Raw genomic sequence first — 20,288 nt, forward strand, 5'->3', positions numbered from 1 at the left:
TTAAATTGAGATTTTAAATTGGTTAGAAGAAAAGGAGGCCAGTGGAGAAAACGTGCTTCTAAGTCTTTATGGTGTGGTGGAACTCAGGATACATTTTTAGACTGGTCTGTGATTGGACCTTTCAAACAAAAATGAAAAATGAAACCCACAGCAGACAGCGAAAAGGTTTCATGAGAGTGAATTTCATTCTTTTTATCCAGGCAAAGTCATTCACCACATAATAAAAGAGAAAAATCGTATAAGTATCTCAATAAATGCAATTAAAAAGCATCTTGCACTCGTCAACACCCTTTCTTGATTAATAACACCTGAGAAACTGAGAAAAGAAGGGACCATTCTTTTTGTTAACATCTTTATTGGAGTATAATTGCTTTACAATTGTGTGTTAGTTTCTGCTTTATAACAAAGTGAATCAGATATACATATACATATATCCCTATATCTCTTCCTTCTTGCGTCTCCCTCCCACCCTCCCTATCCCACCCCTCTAGGTGGTCACAAAGCACCGAGCTGATCTCCCTGTGCTATGCGGCTGCTTCCCACTAGCTATCAATTTTACGTTTGGTAGTGTATATGTGTCCATGCCACTCTCTCACTTCGTCCCAGCTTACCCCTCCCCCTCCCCGTGTCCTCAAGTCCATTCTCTAGTAGGTCTGCATCTTTATTCCTCTCCTACCCCAGGTTCTTCATGACCTTTTTTTTTTTTTAGATTCCATATATATGTGTTAATATACAGTATTTGTTTTTCTCTTTCTGACTTACTTCACTCTGTATGACAGACTCTAGGTCCATCCATCTCACTACAAATAACTCAATTTCGTTTCTTTTTATGGCTGAGTAATATTCCATTGTATATATGTGGCACATCTTCTTTATCCATTCATCTGTCAGTGGACACTTAGGTTGCTTCCATGTCCTGGCTATTGTAAATAGAGCTGCAATGAACATTGTAGTACATGACTGTTTTTAAATTATGGTTTTCTCAGGGTATATGCCCAGTAGTGGGATTGCTGGGTGGTATGGTAGTTCTATTTTTAGCTTTTGAAGGAACCTCCGTACTGTTCTCCATAGTGGCTGTATCAATTTACATTCCCATCAACAGTGCAAGAGGATTCCCTTTTCTCCACACCCTCTCCAGCATTTATTGTTTCTAGAGTTTTTGATGATGGCCATTCTGACTGGTGTGAGGTGATACCTCACTGTAGTTTTGATTTGCATTTCTCTAATGATCAGTGATGTTGAGCATCCTTTCATATGTTTGTTGGCAATCTGTATATCTCCTTTGGAGAAATGTCTATTTAGGTCTTCTGCCCGTTTTTGGATTGGGTTGTTTGTTTTTTTGCTATTGAGCTGCATGAGCTGCTTGTATATTTTGGAGATTAATCCTTTGTCAGTTGCTTCATTTGCAAATATTTTCTCCCATTCTGAGGGTTGTCTTTTCGTCTTGTTTATGGTTTTCTTTGCTGTGCAAAAGCTTTTAAGTTTCATTAGGTCCCATTTGTTTATTTTTGTTTTTATTTCCATTACTCTAGGAGGTGGGTCAAAAAGGACCTTGCTGTGAGTTATGTCATAGAGTGTTCTGCCTATGTTTTCCTCTAAGAATTTGATAGTGTTTGACCTTACATTTAGGTCTCTAATCCATTTTGAGTTTATTTTTGTCTATGGTGTTAGGGAGTGTTCTAATTTCATTCTTTTACATGTAGCTGTGCAGTTTTCCCAGCACCACTTATTGAAGAGGCTGTCTTTTCTCCATTGTATATTCTTGCCTCCTTTATCAAAGATAAGGTGACCATATGTGTGTGGGTTTATCTCTGGGCTTTCTATCCTGTTCCATTGATCTATGTTTCTGTTTTTGTGCCAGTACCATACTGTCTTGATTACTGTAGCTTTGTAGTATAGTGTGAAGCCAGGGAGCCTGATTCCTCCAGCTCCGTTTTTCTTTCTCAAGATTGCTTTGGCTATTTGGGGTCTTTTGTGTTTAGAAGGGACCATTCTTAATCTGATGATGAGTACCTATAAGAAAGCTACAAGTAACTTCATAATAAATAGTGAAACACTTGGCATTTTCCTAGGATGGGGAACAAGATGAGGATGTTTGTAATTGAAATCGTTTCAAAATAAAAATACAGGGCTTCCCTGGTTGCGCAGTGGTTGAGAATCCGCCTGCCGATGCAGGAGACACGGGTTCGTGCCCTGGTCCGGGAAGATCCCACATGCCGCGGAGCAACTAAGCCCGTGAGCCATGGCCGCTAGGCCTGTGCGTCCGGAGCCTGTGCTCCGCAACGGAAGAGGCCACAACAGTGAGAGGCCCGCATACCGAAAAAATAAAAATAAAAATAAAATAAAAATACAAGGCATAAATATTGGAAGGGAAGAAATAAAACTACTGGTTTTGACAGAGGGCATAATTTTATGTAGATCACCCTTTGAAATCTACAAATAAAGCGTGTTGGAAACAATAACTGAGTTTAGCAAGACCATGGAATACAAGGTAAATATACAAAAATCAGTTGTGGTTCCATATACTAGTAATAGAGATATGAAAAAATGAACTTTGTTTAAAAAACCCACTTACAATAGCATAAAAAATCAAATACCAAAGGAGAAATTTTTTGAAAGATGTACAAGGTATCCACTATGAAATCTACAAGATATTACTGGGAGAGATGAAAGACCTCAGTGAAAGGAGGGCTATACCTTGTTCATGAATTGGGAAACTCATTGTTAAGATATCTATTCTCCACAAACTGGAGAGTTTATAGAGTCTATACAGTTTTAGACTCTGTAGGTTGTAAAGTCTATATATTCATACAGTCTCAATCCAAATCACAGGAGGAATTTTCAAAGAAATTGAGAAACAGTTTCCAAAGTTTATATGAAATTGCAAACGATCTACAATAGTCAGAGCAATCTTGAAACACAAAGAACAAAGTTAGAGGAATTACACTGACTTGGTTTATAATAAGGCAATAGTAATCTTGGCAGTGTGATATTTGCACGAGCATATAAGTGGAAAATAAAAGAGAGAAGAATAATAGACCCATATATATATATATAGTCTATAGATATTTGACCAAGGTTCCATGTCAGTTCAATAGGGAATGAAAAGCCTTTCACAAATGTCGCTGAAATAACTGGGTATCTCTATGGGGAAAAAAGAAAAGAGCCTTGACCTTTACCTCATTCTATGTACAAATATTAATTCACAATAGACCATAGACTTAAACATAAAAGCTGGAACCATAAGCAGTTTATAAAAATACATAGGCGAATATCTGCATGACCTTGGAACAAGCAAAAAAAAATTCTAGGACACAGAAAGCACTGACCTTGTAAGAAAATTTGATAAATTGGATGTCATCAAAGTTTTAAATGTCTGCCAATCAGTAATACCCTTGAAAAATGAATAAGTAAAAACCTAGGAAATTCTCACCTTACATCTCTCTGAAAAGGAACCTGTATCCAGAATATAGAAATAATTTCCACACATCAACAATGAAGGGAAACAACACCAATTTAAAAATGTACAAAAGGTTTTACCTTCCTTGAATGATACATGAATGCTGTGTTGTGTGGAAGTGATGCTGGCTGACTTTATTGATAGGAATTCCAAGATCAGACAAAACCAATCCACGGAGATAGAAATCAGAATATCATTTGCCTTTGAGGAAGGAGAGGGATTGACTGAGAGATGGCAGGAGGAATCTTTCTGGGGTGAAGGAAATATTTCTATCTTGTCTGGGGTGATAACTTCACAGGTAGGTATGACTGTCAAAACTCATCAAACTTCGGAGCTGCATTTTCTTGTACTCAAGTTTGACTGAATTAAAAATAATTCCTTGTGATTTTTATAATTCACGGGAATTTTCACCGTGATCATATGGTAGACACTCAACAAGTTTGACTGAATTCATTTTATTCACAGGATCTTGTGTGGAAGGTGAAGCATCTATTACTCTCACTGTACAGATGAAGGACGGACCCAGAAAACAAACTTATGTGTTTGCAGGGGATAAATTGGGAGTTTGGGATTGACATATACATAGCACTATATTTTAAATAGACAACCAACAGGGACCTACAGTATAGCACAGGGAACTCTGCTCAATATTCTGTCATAACCTAAATGGGAAAAGAATTTGAAAACGAATAGCTACATGTATATATATAACGGAATCGCTTTGCTGTACACCTGAAACTAACACAACATTGTTAATCAGCTGTCCTCCAATATAAAATAAAAATTTTAAAAAAGATTTAAAAATAAAAAAATAAAATAGGTCAACAATTGTTTAAAAAGAAAAGAAGAAGAAGAAACTAAGAGAGGGTAGCGGCACTGCTGGTATGAGAAGCCAGGTCTTCTGGCAGGTTCCCCAACCTCTCTGTCAGTATGGGGCTTGGAACCCTGGGCTGTCGGAGCTGAGGAAGCCCTCACAGCTCTTCTTCTCCATCCTCCCACTTTTTCAGTTGCAGAAACTGAGGCCCGGGGAGCTCAACTGGCTTGGGAGGTGGAGTGTAAGTTTAGGACGAGGAGTGAGGGGGAAATGAGCTGAGCAATGTCAGACTTCTTCCCGAGGCCAGCCCTGTGTGCACTTTCTGAAGGGCTTCCTCTGCCTTCCGAGTTCACACAGTGAGCTCCAAACCTCGCAGGTAAATAAGGAGGTGCCTTGCTCACCTGTGTAGCTCCCTCCCCAGTCCTGCCTCTCCCCACCCCTCCCAAAGAGATACTCAGCACACATCCAGAAAATGTAGGTATTTGTTGAATACTTGCAAAGGAGCTAACACTATTGACAATTAAAATATATTTTAAAAAGAAATATGGGGCAAGGTGAAAGCAAAGTTATTACGGAGGCAGGGAAAAGATTATTATAAATTCCCTGTTATAATATCCCATATACTAGCCGTAGAAAGAGCCCAGATTTGCCTCTATGCTTTCAAGTAGCTAATGTAAAGAAGGAAATAAAATCAGTTCCCAAATGTCCCATGTTCATAAATCAAAAACATCTCTGTCATTCTAAGTGGTAGTGAATCTGGAGAGAATTTATTCCTTAGAGGCCCAGACTGAGAGACGGCATGGAATATAATACACATTACAAGAAAGTGTCTTAACAATTGTAGCCATTTATTAAATGTTATTTCCCATTTGATTAGCACAGAAATAAAGGATTTTGGTATGCTTATTCTCATTTCACCTAAGGTGACTAAGTTTTTGAGAAGTTAAGTATCTTGCTCATGGTCATGTAGCTAGCAGAGGATGCCTGTTGATTCGGAATTCTATGACGTTAATCAATCGACTCTACTGCCTCTTTTTCATTGGCTACATTTTTAGTAATTTGACAAAATCAGATACCACCCCATAAAAGCACAACAATACTACCAGGGTAGGGTAACCAGACTTAGCATATAAAAATACAAGACCCCCAGCTAAATTTGGATTTCAGATCCTTTTCCGATGAAATGTCTTTCTCTGAATTCACCTTTAACTGATATCTTATATTTTATCTGGCAACCCTAATCCAGGCTGTAGAGATTTAGATTATAGTGTACCTAGAGGGACGGGTAACTACAGACCCTTTAGACAACCTTACCGAAATATGATTTCTTTTCAGGCAAGATTCTATAAGGTATTAAATAACAGGGAGTTCAAGATTACACTCCCTGTCAAAGGTCTGGAGTTCAGCTTTCTTGTTCAGTTAAATATAAAATCATACACTTTAGTAAGCAGCTCCGTTGAGGATAGGACCTCCATCCACTTGCAAAATCGGAGCTCTGACAGGCCTCCCAGTCTGAGGGTCCCTCAGCCTTAGCTCTGGTGGGCTCTGAGGCCCCTGATGGTGTGCAAACTCCAAGGAACTGATGGGAGTGGACTTGCCTGTGCAAATTAACTTCAGTTTTACTAAAACACTTCTGCCAAAATGCCCTACTTATTTCATGGAAATGTTACAACAAATTTAATTTTTTTCTCAAATTAAAAAAAATTTTACGGTTTCTCAAATTTAAAAAAAATTGTTTTAATTGGAAGATATAAAGTATAATGATATGGCCACTGCAGAATTACTTATAATGATGACCATTTAAATTGGGCACAACTTAAATATCCAACAATAAGTAATTAGGCATGTCACCTGTAGCACAACCATGAGCTGCAACACTGAATATTTTAAATAGTTAAAATTGGAATGACTTGTCAAATGCTTTTATTGTGATTTTAAGAAGATAGAAATGTAAAAACTACATTCTGTGTAATCTCAGCTATATAAATGGTATATTTAAGTATGAATTAAAATTTCGTAAAATGCAAATTTACCAAAACGTTTCAAAGTCATAATCTTAGGATGATGGATTTATGAATAATTTCTGTTGTTTTTTCTTTCACACTTTGTGTTCTTTTATAACTTGTACAGTGAGAAAAGATATTTCTAAAGAGAATAAAAATACATGAAAGAAAGTTTAGAATTAAAAAAAATAGGATGATAATTGGGTAATTGGGTAAGGTACTCCAACCAAATGGACAGTATTGATATTATAAAACTTAAGCATTTGATCAAATAAAATCTAACACATCCTGGCATTGGGAACAAGATTTAGTACCAGCGTTCTGCTTGACGGGATCTGAGTGTTCAAAATCACATGAAAATTTAACTCTAAAACTTTCAGTTTGATGTTCAAAATGTAGAATATTGACAAAGAATAAGGAGACGGAGAACGAGAGAGAGAGAGGAAGAGTGGTGAGAAGATGCTCGGCCACGATGGAGAAGGACCAGCCACGGGAGACGGGGGAGGGGATGTGAGGTGGAGACAGGGAGCTTGAGGCTGAAAATCTCGGGGTATTTTGCATCCAGCCAGAACCAGGGACGTGGAAGTGAAGTCAGTACCTGAAACCTGAGGTCTGAATGCCCTCGACACTCCCATTTCTGGAGCCGCCTCCCCCAGGGTCTGGTACAGTAGCGTGACCCAGCTGGGAGGGATTTGGATCGCGCAAACGCAGTGCGTTAGCCATCAAAGCAAACACTACTGCCCCTGGCGCTCGAGGATGCCCAGCGGGGAGTCTTTCTTGGACGTTTGCTTGGCACCGGCATGTGGTACCTTATGTGCTTCCAGAACTTGGAATTCAGGGACTGTTTGTTGACCACGAGGTCCTCCCTCCACTTGATGGTCCCCTGCACTTTGACCAGATGCTTGAGGGAGTCCTGAAGCTCCCCAAGCTGCAGTCCGCTGGGCGGGCACAGAGCCTCCATTTCAATAAGGATGGCCTTGCAGTCGTTCTGGATGAGGGTATTGTGCAAGGCGATCTCCCACTCGTAGGCAAACTCCTCGCTGTGCACGACCTCCGGAGTCAGGATGAAGATGTGACGCCTGCTCTTCTGGATGCTGGTTTCCACTGTGGTGGCTACATCTAGTGACAAGAGACACAGTGGAAGGGGTAAGAACACACACAACCCTTTCACGGTGAGAGTATCAGCCCCAAGCCTTCTTTTCGCCCAGGCAGAGCAGTCCAGAGTCCTTCAGTTCGATGGGAACGTAGAGATATGTAGCAGGAGACTTCGAATTCAGGTTCACTAGCTATCGATACATATTATCTTCTCAGAATATAAGCTAACGTGTTGTAAAGGGACTTAGAATTTTAACTCTCTTATTACGGAACGTTCCATGCAAATGCAGCAGAACACACGTTCTCAACACACGTGGTACATTCTCAAGGTTAGATTATGTGTTTGGGACACAAAACAAGTCTCAATAAATTTAAGATTGAAATCCCATCAAGCATCTTTTCCAATCACAATAGTATGAAATTAGAAATCAACTACAAGTATATGGTGAAGAGCATGCTATGAACACCCACCGGGTCAATGAGCAGAGCGGTGGTTACCAGAGGGGGAGGTGCAGGGAGGGCAAATTGAGTAAAGGGACCCAAGTGTACGGTGATGGATGGAAACTAAATTTTTGGTGCTGAGCACGCTGTAGGTTGTACAGAAGTAGAAATACGTTGTACATATGAAACTTACATTAAACGAATGTTACCTCAAGAAAAAGAAACCTTAAGTAAATAAAATAAAAAGGGACGGTGGGAAAAAAAACAATAGAGGGCAAACTCAGGAACCCTTGCTTCTCTGAACTGACCAAAGTCTCTAGGGAGTCCTGGATCCACTTCATCCCCCTAATAGTCTCTGTTTTCGAAGCTGATTTGATGCAGACTAGGGAAATCTTAAGGAAGATCAGATCCCCTTATCAAGTCCGTGTTTATGGGTCATCAGCTCCATGGTGATTTCACTTAACTTCTGGGTGTACTTAGAACACGTTAGACACCCGGCTCTCCTGGCAAGGAGGGAACAGCATGGTTAAGGAAGCACAGCCATGAAGAAAACAACTCGAGACGTTCTTCGGCAGTGGAGGCTCAAGACTGCTGGTCCACATGGTCTGAAACAGGAAATGAATGTCGGATAGTGCCCGACGGAGACCCTGTGTCCGTCGGGATCCTAACGAAAAGCTCGGCACTCTCAGAAGCGCTGACTAAAGAGAGTCTAATGAAAGGACAGTTTATAAAAGATGTGGGCAGAGCCAAAGGAAACCAACGAGAGATGGTGCAGAGCCCCACCGCAGGTGATGTCAGGGAGCCACAGCTGCCCTCCGTGTGTGAAGGGAGGGGAGCGGTTATGGAGCCCAAAGCAGGTTCGTGTCTGAGGACGGCCAGCTGACGGGAGCCAGTGCTCCAGCAGGGAGGAGCACAGCTCCCCAGAGGGCACAGCGGTGCACCCTGCCCTCCGAGCACCTGCCAGTGCCTCCCATTGGCCAAGCCCAGCGGGGAGCGGAGAGCAAGGGGGTGATGGCTTCCATAAGGACCGGCCAGCAGGCCACTGGGTGGAGGAGGGTGCAGAATGAATCTGAAGGAGCAAATGGAGAGTAATTGTCTTGGGAAGAAACACACTGCGTGGGACAGTCACGAACTTTCTCTAAGGGAAGAGTGAAGTTTGGTGTTGTTTTGTTGGATTTTGTTTTACTTCGGTTGAGGTAAGGTCAGAGGACATAACTGAGAGAGGGGGAGGTGACAAACTTTTCCAAATGAAAAGCAGCACGATAAAGGCCACAGAAGCTTGAGCACCAGCGAGCTGGCCCTCACATGTGGGTGGGGAGAGGCGTAACTAGAAATGAGGTTGGCGGACCCAAGAAAGAAGAGGTGGAGAGCGTGTCGCACCTGGTGTGACATCACAAACAACTGGAGTCCCTGCAGCCTCGTAAGCAGACGTGTAACAGCCAATGAGCATCTGAATACCATGACGTGGCTCTCGACTTGCAGGGGTAGCCCGTGGGGAGAGCTGAAGGAAGAAGGGAGCCTCGGGAGAGACGTGGGTTACGTTTTCCTGAATTGCGCTCTGTACGTGTCTCCCAAGCTGGTGCCAGGCCATTAACATTATCCAGATATTGCAGGATAAACCAGATTCACCTGTCGTGTATACGTTTAATTCCATAGACACTCGAATCCCTCTTTGCAGTAAGAATGCCAGTTTAAACTCACAGTCCATTCAACATTGACTTTAGAGGACTTACACTCATGATGTCCCTGCCTTATTCATATTCCACACACTTCCTGGTCCCTGAGGAATTTGAGAAGGGCTAGAGGGAGGGTTCCTAGATACTTGACATAAATATGGAGGGAAAGGAGAACGACTACTGAAATGCTGGAATTGTGACCCAACTGTCAAAATCACAGGAAATCAACTAGGAATATTAAGAAACAGAAGACACAATTCTATCTGTTCTTGTGAGGATATAAATTTGCAAATGTTTCACCAATATAAGGAAAATCATAAAGACTTTCTGAGTCCTTTCAAATATTTTAGCCAGTGCCTCTGGATAGTAGAGCAAAATTTCTTGGATTTCAAGTCCTCCTTCAAATCTTCTAGAGGGACTTCAGAGATGTCAGTTATCCTAGTGGTGGACATGGGAATGAAGTAGGGGCTGGACCCTGCTAAATCCACAAGCAAGGATGCCTTATCGTGTCTTCATATCACTGACACGACTGTGAAGGCCTCGGGATCAGGGTGGTGATGGGGGCAGGAGAAGCAAAGACTAAGTACCTCCTTCTTCTGGAGAAATATTTAAAAGCTCTAGTCTTATGACCTGGAATAATGATTGCAGCTCCTGAGGAAGGCAGGGATAAGACCACCTATTACTTATCCTTCTGATGAATGTGAATTTCTGTCCCTGATGGTTGTTGTTAGTTTTACCTTCTCCAGGGATCACATCTCTCCCGTAAATGTATAAGTCGTAGCCACATTTATTTTCAAGGACGTCAGGCAGAATCTGGTGAACAAAGCACTCCACAGAGCTGGCCCCCTCTGGACTGTTTCTGCAGTTCCGTGGATAGATCACATAAGCATCATAGGTCTTCCCATCTGAAGATGAAAACAAGGAAAACAATGTGATTACTTGGTCCTCAAAAAATTCTCATTTGACTCTTAGGAGACATTCTTCGGGGAGTTTTATGGCTGTGGGTGAATGTGTCTCATCCCCCCAAATACTCCAGAATCCAGAGACAATGACAACAATCTAAGGCCACAAAATGTCATCAGGAAACCAATCTTAGTCCCAAAGTTCTCCCTTTTACTGTCTCAGACTGAATGATAGAAAACACGCAAGAGCCTGGCTAGTTTAGTTCAAACCATATTGTCAAGTTTGATCAATAATCTATTAATAAGTATTTATACTCATGGCTAAGGGGCTTTCTGCCGTGCTGAGCAGATCTCAATTTTCGCTTTTGTTTTCCCCATGGGGAAGTGAAAATGCTAAAGGGTAATGAACAGTGGCAAAAGAGTACAAGTGTTTAAGGGATCTGAATTTCCCACAAATCAAATAATTAGCCCTAGTTGAGTGACCCGTATGGAAAATCTAAACTGTATCTGCCTCCAAATGAAAGAACGGTGTTCATAGTTAGCAGGCGGCACTGTCTTCTTTCATGGGTATACATATGTAGGTAGGTAAGACTCTTTATGGAACAGGATTTCTGGTAAAATACACTGCATTCTGATGGACCTTTCTAACCTGTTCACATCTGGAAAACAGGAACAATTTTGTGAATGTTTTGACTTCCATAAAGCTTTCCCATTTTTCCAAAATGCCCTTTCTGGGCTTGGAGCAGATTCCGCTACTCGGGATTTAGTAAGAACAGCAGTTCTAGGGGGGAGAAAATTGGAGAAAACTGGAGCCGTTGAGATTCATCTCAGAAGCACGAGGAGTGACAAGGCAGGATGGAGAGTGGCCTCCAAACGATTTATTGATAATATGCTAGCAAGCAAAAGGGAGTCTCTGAGTTAAGTAGCATAACTGTTAAGACGTTATTCGATAAACAACCAACAGCCATTATAGAACCTTTTCTTTTGAAGGAAACTTGAAACTTGCCACTTACCGTTCCTAGTTTTGTGAGGTCTAGCTATGTCTCTCCAGAGCAGAATAATCTCAATCCAGAACGTTTTTAGAATTATCACCAAGACATTGATTAGCAAGAGTAATATGCTAAATCCTGCAAGCATGTAGTAGGTGCCTTGTTGATCCACTATTCAAAAGATAGGGGGAGGAGAAAAATGATCATTATTATGCCTAAAACAGGAGAAAATAAACAAACACATGGATGCTGGCTTCCACTGGGAGTATGAGAGATTTATACAAGGGTTGCCTACATGGCATTTTCATGGCTGTTTTAAGAATCAGTAAATTAATGTTTAGCGAGCCCCTCCTCCATGCAAGGCACCAGGCTAGGCATTGTAGGGGATTTTCAAAGCATAAGAGAAAGACAGACACAAGTAAACTTAGCTAAGATTGGAAGTGAAAGCATTAGTTTCAGCTAGCAGAGGTTTTAGGAAGGTGTGCTCACTCCATGCTGGATTGGGCAGTGAAGGCTTCTTGCAGAATAAGGTCCCTGGAGGATGAGTAAGATTTAGATAGCTGGAAAAAAAAAGTATTCCTGGCAAGAGAGGATGCTGTGAGCCCAAGGGCAGAGATGGGAGTGTGTTTTCTGAGGAAGGGGGATGATCCAGTTTGGGGAATTACTGGAACATATGATTGCAATGGTGGGTCTAGGGCTAGGCTCTGATCAGATCTGAGGCTCCAGCTAAAGCAGTTTGTCTCTATTCTGGTCATGAGAGCCATTGAAGAGAGCTGAGTGGTTCGTTAACAGTGAAGGTGGTTTTCAAGCAAGATTAATCGGATGGTAGTGGAAGTTTTGTTTCCATGACCCACAGGTCCTCGGAGTAGAATGGGATGAGAGGTTTCTGCAGTATGGGGGGGCGAGAGATGAGGAGGGGCCAGATTCATGTAATCATGCGAAAGGAAGGGACAAACCTGGCGCTGGCGGCGTTAAGGAGAAAGAATCAACAGGTCTTGGGGACTTATTGCACCTGGGGTTGGTGGCATAGGAAAGCAAGGAAGAAACAAGAGCTATCTAAGTCTCTAATGTGCATTTGATGAAGTCAAAGGACTGTGTTTTAGGTCCTAAATATGCCCTGTATTTCCCTCCTGATGAGCATTATTTAGCCATCACTGAACTTTTATCCTTACTCATTGCTTCATCATGTATATATGCAAGATGGTCCCCGTATTTATTGAATCAGATATATACAAATTGAGTGTAAGAACTGTGCTCATCAATAGTATTTTTGGCTGTTTCAAGTTTACTTCCCTCCTTAGAATCGTTAACTATCCCATCTTACAAATAGTCCCACTTAAAGATAAATGTGAAAAGGCTCTCAAATGAGATTTGGCTAGATAGCTCCCTTCTCAGTTTCATCTGATCTCAAACCACAGGCTCCCAGTTTTGCCATAGAAAATCTAGAAAATCCCTGGTCTGTATCTGCAAATTCCTTCATTAGTTCATCAGCTCCCTGAGTATCCACACTATGAAATCAAGAATGACCCAGGTGGGGACTTTCCTGGCAGTCCAGAGGTTAGGACTCCAAGCTTCCACTGCAGGCGGTGCGGGTTCGACTTCTAGTCGGGGAACTAAGATCTCACGTGCTGCATGGCATGGTTAAAAACATTTTTTTAAATAAAAAAATTAAAATTGAAATTAAAAAAAGAATGACCAAGGTGAACTGATCCAAAACTGAAAATTGTGAGTGAGCCTGGCATCTGCACTGTCATCAGTTTAAATGATAAATACTCCCTAAGTGAATTATTTCAACAGGATTCCTTTCCAGGTCACTCTTTCTAAAAATCCTATCTGGATGCACGCTGGGAATCCCTATTTCTTGTGAAGTAGTTATGCATGTGACTGGCTAACTAGAAGAAAGAAGTTAATCCAAGACATTAAGGCAAGTTGAAGTTCAGTATCTTCCTAAATGTTAGTTATTTTATAAATGTATAAGTAATCCTTGTACGTGTTGACTAAACACTGAATACTTTCTGTAAGAGCTTATTAGCAGGAAACACTGCTTGCCTTTGCATCCTGGCTCTGTAACTGTAGCCTGGCCAATTATCCAACCTCTCTTTGCCTCAGTTTCCTCATCTATAAAACTAGATGATGGTAATAGGCTCTTCATCGTGGATTTTTGATAAAATAAATGAAAAATTATATGGGAAATAATGACAGGTCCTGGTACCTAGGGAACAATGAGTAAATGTGTACTATTATTAATAGTAGTAGTATCAAATGTTTAATGATATTTGATAACATGGGGACACAGGCTTTTTAGTTTTTGTTTTTCAAATTCAGGACAATGTGTAATTTCTTTTATTGTATGGTTAGAAATAAAGGAATTCATTGTGACCACTGAGAGCAGTTGTAACGATTTTTGTTTAATTGACATAGCTGTTGAGACAGAGTAAAATTGTGTTGCTTTGAAGAAACACAGGTGAAAGGTAGCATATACAGATGAATTAGAAGGAACAAAATCACCAAGTACATGTAACATGAAAACAATTCCAATACACAAATACCCGGAGAACGTTCATATAAGGACAACGTGAGAAAAGCATGGGGATAAGGACACCACGGCAGTGCTAGGGGTGGAGGTGGCGTCCTTTTTCTTGCGGGATCTTCCGTGCCCACCAGAACCATAAATGTCACCCTAAAATGACATCGCAACACCTCAGGTCCACATGTCCTGGGATGACACAGTTACAAGTGGCAGAATCGTGATGACCCATATGGAACATGATAGCATTTAACATCATCTATAGCCGTCATGATCCCGTTTGTTTTATAAAAGCTTGCAAATCGGTGGTTAAAGGTGAATTCAAACAAGACAAATCCCAAGCACCCCCTCGGGCAGAGACTAAAAGACCCTATCTGACTGGTGGCCTGTTTTCCCATCTCTCCCAATCATGTTGTGCCTTTGTGCGTTTATCCAAATTAATCTGGACTATACCTCACTTAGGGGTATAAACTGGGAGTTTACCTCTCCCTGTGACTATGTGACAAACACATGAAATCATTTCTACATAGTGGTACGTGGAGTGACAAGTAAAAATATCAAAATTGTCTCCCCACCCTTTATTACACCGGATTAAATGCTACATCTAACCAACGGGGTGTCTTTATCTGGACATGCAAACAAGTAAGTGAGGAAATTGACAGGTGGTCAGGGAGGAAGTGTTTGTAAAACGACTTTTCTGCCATCATTGTGTGCGGAAGATGCGTTTGCGCCCGAGGGGAGGGCGCGTCCCCACGGACTTGTTTAACTCTGTCTGAAGTGCCGAGGATGGAAAGCACAGGGAATGTGGCGTGGCTTCGTTTTTTGTCTTGAGTTCTCTACGCACAATGTGTCCTCCTGTTGCCTACACCCAAGACAGATCTTTTCTCCACCTGCCTCCAATTTATGTGATGGGTCACTCTGTCCTGATGGATTCCCCTGGAGCCACACTGCAATACACTCTTCTCTAAGAACATGACTCAGCTTACAGTGGTTAACTGCAAACTCAGGTGACCAAAGTCTCAGAATCAAGCCTTACTTGGATTTTTCCTCCTTAGTCTTACGGTGTGCATGATCAGGCCACGGAAGTTCATGGCCAGACAGTCGTACTTCAGTGATAAATCCTCTTCTTTTACATCCACTATTCTTAACACGGCGTTGAGGCAAGTCAGCTCACTGGGAGAACTAGGAAGACAGCCTGTTACTTTCAGTGCTTCTTTTGCAGTTGCGAACCGTGTGGGAAGGGAAGGGGAGGGGATGCTTTAACTGAGATTGAAAAATACCTTTGATTTTGCTCTTGCAACACTTGTATTCTTGCTTCACCGATGTTCTCAACGCTGCTTCTGTTAACCTGCCACAGGATGTCAGCCATGGTCTGAGAGCCTTTCCCAAAGCAAGCAGAGCAACTTAGGTTTGCTGGTTTTCCTAGGTGAGAAGGAAAGAGATCCACCAATAAAATCCAGTTCTGCAGAGAGGATTTAATTTACTTGCGTGTGAAGAAAGGTCATTGAACGTCTAGTGTGTGTCATGAATTGATTCCCGTTTCCTTTCCTCCTCTTCAGCACCTTCCTCCTTCTCTGCCCTCGCTTTGCCACCTTCTCTGTCTCCCATCATTTTCACTCCACTCACAGCTCAGGCTGAAGCTCGGGCCCCTCTCCCCTCTCCCCTGCAGTGGAAACTATAGAGGCTTCACCAACGCCACGTTATAATCTAAGATTTCCCCTTACTTCGCATTGCCATTTCTTTTCCTTTTTTTTTTTTTAATTGGAGTATAGTTGCTTTACAATGTTGTGTTAGTTTCTGCTGTACAGCAAAGTGAATCAGCCACATGTATATCTGTATATCCCCTCTTCCTTGGATTTCCTTCCCATTTAATGGCTGTCTTCCCCTCCTTCTTCTCCTGTGGAACCCCTTCATCTCTCTGTAAGCTACCTTTGTCGGTAGAACCGTTTCACCTGAATCAGCCGCAATCCCACCGCTTAATCGTCCAACAAGGGCCTCTCCACTCCCACTCCTGTTAATATGAGACTTCCTCCTTTCAGAACTAAAAGCTGAAGGGCTGATTGGGTTGGGTACTCAGCCAACCTTTACTGAGTTCTTAGTCCCCGTGTCAAGAATTAAGCATGTGGAGAGGGATGAGGAGCTTAGATTCTCCAAGGAGGTGACAACGGTATAAGCAAACGATCAGAACACACGGTATTCTAGTGTTTTAATGGAAAGATAGGCAAGTGGCATGGGAATACAGAGGGAGACATCAGGGCAGGGAGCAGGGCTGGGGCTGGTGGCCCTGGACTTGATCAGATGCTGGCTCTGATCATGCTCCCTGGCAGGTAAGGCGGCGGGCAGGGGGTTTCACAGGGGAAGGGGTGCTTGAGCTTCGTGTCGGGGGACGGGAAGGAGGGCATGGGCGAAAACAGGGAAGAACGTGGAAACCCTGCAAAGCAGTAGAGCACCTCCGAGGCAGTCAGTGTGGTTTTGCTTTACGTGCTAAGAACTTTGATTTTGACCCCATTCTCTCTGGGAACCAGGAAAAGCAGAGACGGACAGAGGCATACAATCTGGGTTCTCCTCCGTCATCATTGATTCACGCCACATCCTTGGGTATGTCATTGAGCCTCTCTAAGCCTACGCATCCACAAGCATAAAGTAGGGATGATATCTACCTCCTTGGATAGTTGGATAGAAGTGAGAGGGAAATGAGGTAGCACACATGAAAGCACCAAAATAAATACATAAAATAGAGCAAAGTGCAGCACAAATGTAAGTGCTGTACGTTGCTGTGACCACATGTTCCTAATATTAGCAATGGCCCAAGGTGGGTGTTTCCAACTATGCGTCTCATTTAATCCTCAAGATCCACTACGGTAATAGCCTGACCACTGCTTGGGGAATTCAGAACAGGGGTCATATGGAAAGATTTTCCAGATGAAACATTTACAGTATTCTTAAAGTTTTCTTACCAATTTCCACTTCCTTTGTTTCATTCTGTAGAGGGGAAATAATTACTGGAAGCAAAGAAAAGCTTTGCTTATCTGAAATCCAAGACAAAAAGAGAATATAAATATTAGGCAAGCATTGGGTGGTCATCAATATAAAGCTTGTATTTTTCATATTTCTGTCCTTTTTCAAAGTGATGTTTCTCAGATTTTTCTCATTGTGATCCATGGCAACAAATACACATGCACACACACACACACACACACACACGCACACGAAACAAAAACATTCAAGCAATACATTCTCTCATTACCTATGTTTTTTTGATATTTTCTATTCTCTTTTTATCATTAAAACAAATGCCATCCAAAGCATTAAATTAATTGCATGACGTAGCAATTGTCGGAAAACCACAATTCTATAGGATAAGCATAACGAACGCTACAGGGAAGAGTTCAAATGACTCCTGAAAGTGATAAACACGTTAAGTCCACACGTCTGCTCACAGCTTTCCACCAGTGTGGGCCACCCTATCAGGAAGTTCAAATTCCTGTGGCACTGATGCCTAGACACGGTGAGTGCACGGCTGCATTCCTGCACCCCTCGATTCTCATTTATTTCGGGATGGTGGGATTAAGGACCCCTGCAGGTTTTGATGTTGAACACTGAGAGGTACTAACACAAATGTGGCCCAGCGATGCTTATTTTACAGTAGTGGGGCACTGGAAAACTACAAACAAAAACTCTTCTCCACTACTGCTCTGCCCTGAGAAATCTGCCAGACATACAGGTCCTGCTTCATCTACACCCATAGATCAAGCTCTGCTAAGGAGACCCCAACTCTTTGTAGATTTAACAGGCTTGACTGCGAAGTCTCACTCCTGATGGACTTTTATAGAATTTAAAGTAATTTTGGGGCTTCCCTGGTGGCGCGGTGGTTGGGAGTCCGCCTGCCAATGCAGGGGGCGCGGGTTCGTGCCCCGGTCTGGGAGGATCCCACGTGCGGCGGAGCGGCTGGGCCCGTGAGCCGTGGCCGCTGAGCCTGCGCGTCCGGAGCCTGTGCTCCGCAGTGGGAGAGGCCACAACAGTGAGAGGCCCGCCTAGCACCAAAAAAAAAAAAAAAATCAAATAAAGTAATTTTGAAAAAAAAAGTAGAATTAAATGACCTACTTAAGATCCTGGATGATGATGAAAGCATTGCCAATCAAGATTGAAAATCAGCCAACAATATCTACGTATCTCTTTATAAAGCTTCTCACTCAACTTTGAATCCGGCTAGTTATGTTAGAGATGAAATAGATTTTCCTCTATTTACAGAACCTCTGACAACAAATTGGGAGTAAAAGAGTTAATCTTGCTCTCCAAATAGTTGTATTGACATTCAAAAAAATGTTAGGTTAGCATTCAGATCACATTATCTTTGAAAAATTAAGCCATAGAGGAGAGAACAGATGTGGCTTTGGATTAGCAGCATAATTTCCCTCCAAAATGTCTTAAATCTTGATAGTGCATTTAGAAAGTCTCTTTGCATCACATTAGAGAATACACGAAAGATAAGATGAGTCAGGAGGAAGTTTGGGGTGGGGCATGAAGTACCGGCAAATCAACAAGAAGGACACAATTTCTGTCACATTATCTTTTTTCAGGTCTTGCATTTTGTTAAATTCAATAGCTTACCAATAACTGTGAATGACCTGGTTGCCGTCACAGTATAATTGACTCCATTTTCATTGTGCATAAATTTACATGTATAATCACCGGTGTCCTTGCTGTCTGCATTGTCAATCAGCAAAAATGACTTGTGTGCTCGGTACCTGGATCCTTGAAGAACTTCACAATTCTGAAATGAAAAGTTCCAGTCCACTTTCAGTAATTCTCTACTTCCACCTATTTTGATGGTGTAATTTTCATCTATTTCCTGCACGTTTCCTTTTACCTTAAACCACTCCACAGGCGCTGTCCAATTGTAGAGGTCAATCGTAGGACAATATACTTTGGAATTTTTTCCTGATCCAGATGTTGTTGAATATATCAGAAAGTCTGGAATATCACAGCCTGGTTGTTTTTTATAAATGGTGACATTCACATATCCAGTCTTATTGGAGGTAGGACTGTTAAAATAAATCAAACAATTTTTAAAAAGTCACTTAGCATTATGAAATAACTTAACCCAGCTCCAACTTTTACTTAATATTGCTTTTCTTCCTAAAACAATTGACAGATAGTGGTTCTTCTTCTAAAATAATCATTAAAATCTAGAGTTTTAAATGCTTTTTGTTACATTTTAGGTAAAACACAACCCCTACAGTAGCCTTTAAAATGATTCCCTCACCATTTCTGTATATACACTGTATGTGCTGTAACACTGAGACCTGATATAATAAAGATAATTAGTATTTATTAAGAGTTTACTGTGTATCATTCATTTTATTCTCATAGTCACGCTTTGAAGTGGGTTCTACTATCACGTGTATTTTAAGGATGAGGAAACAAGGATGAAGAAGTAACTTACCAGCAATGCACAGCTAACTAGTGACACACCGTGACTTTGAAACTAATGCTGTCTGACCTCAGAACCTAGACACCGAACTGTACCCATCTTGCCTTTTGACTTAGTTCATCTCACATCTTGTACGTACCAAACAGGCACAAAATCACAAGAGTTGGCAATTTACATGTAGAGTAAGGGGGCTTGTGGGCCCCCAGTCTCAGGTAAACTTCTTGGGTTTGCCCCTCACGTGGGAGGCACAGATGATTTCCCCCTTTTTCAACCATCGTAAGCCTCCTGACACCCCACATCTAGGCTGCTGGTTTGTTCTGATTTGGAGCCCAACGTGACCGACTGCTCTCAGTTTTCCTGGTCACTAGAAAAGGTAGGTCTTTTTCTAATTGGGCTACAAATTAAGCCCTGTCATTATACATCCAGAGAGTTCACCATCACCTAAAGTCCAACCTGATAGTGTTCCTCAGGTGCTCTTTTATTCCAATCACTTTATAAATTCAACTGCTGCAGAGATGTCTAGAAAGAGAAGGGAAGTGAGGCAGCTCAGACTATCAACTCTTAAAGACAAAGGAGCAGGACTGCATAATACCTTCTGATAATGCAAGTATAAAATCCAGAATCGTCGACTTTGGCTGGGAGAAATTTAAGGCGTTCCCCTGAGGCAACTACATGACTCCTTCTCTGGGTGGTAATGCGTTTGTTGGTTTTTGAGTAATACCAGACCACAGGGTATCGAGATTTTTCTTGTCTGGGACATCTCACAATCAAAGCCTCATTTTCCAGGCCCCAGGATGATTTGCCTGCAAATAAAAAATATGTATAAATATCATCCTGAAGTGATCATATAAAAAGGATTACAATTTCTCTATTGTAAATATCCCCTTCTAGGATTAAATTTAGAAACCGGTCACACCTTGAGAAAGAATAAGTAAATGATCTAAGAT

General features: G+C 41.7%; 1 protein-coding gene across 12 annotated transcripts in view; it reads right to left on the bottom strand.

Moving 5' to 3' along the window:
• Nucleotides 1–5,101: 5,101 nt before the first annotated feature.
• The window catches only part of IL1RL1 (interleukin 1 receptor like 1), a 28,752-nt gene continuing 13,565 nt past the window's right edge, over nt 5,102–20,288 (bottom strand). For 8 of the 12 annotated variants that reach the window (XM_067007045.1, XM_067007047.1, XM_067007043.1 and 5 more), the window contains 9 exons: nt 19,934–20,144; nt 18,778–18,952; nt 18,519–18,681; nt 16,865–16,936; nt 15,188–15,329; nt 14,944–15,089; nt 11,405–11,551; nt 10,227–10,394; nt 5,102–7,396 (listed from right to left, as the gene is read on the bottom strand). In XM_067007045.1, the coding sequence (XP_066863146.1) occupies nt 6,993–7,396; nt 10,227–10,394; nt 11,405–11,551; nt 14,944–15,089; nt 15,188–15,329; nt 16,865–16,936; nt 18,519–18,681; nt 18,778–18,952; nt 19,934–20,144 (1,628 nt within the window). In that variant the 3' untranslated portion in view covers nt 5,102–6,992. Of the gene's footprint in view, nt 7,397–10,226; nt 10,395–11,404; nt 11,552–13,768; nt 15,090–15,187; nt 15,330–16,864; nt 16,937–18,518; nt 18,953–19,933; nt 20,145–20,288 lie in introns of those variants that run through there. The other 4 variants (XM_067007042.1, XM_067007041.1, XM_067007052.1 and 1 more) reach the window with 2 other exon arrangements.

This window comes from Kogia breviceps, chromosome 11 (assembly GCF_026419965.1).
Source record: "Kogia breviceps isolate mKogBre1 chromosome 11, mKogBre1 haplotype 1, whole genome shotgun sequence".
Lineage (NCBI taxonomy): Eukaryota > Metazoa > Chordata > Mammalia > Artiodactyla > Physeteridae > Kogia > Kogia breviceps.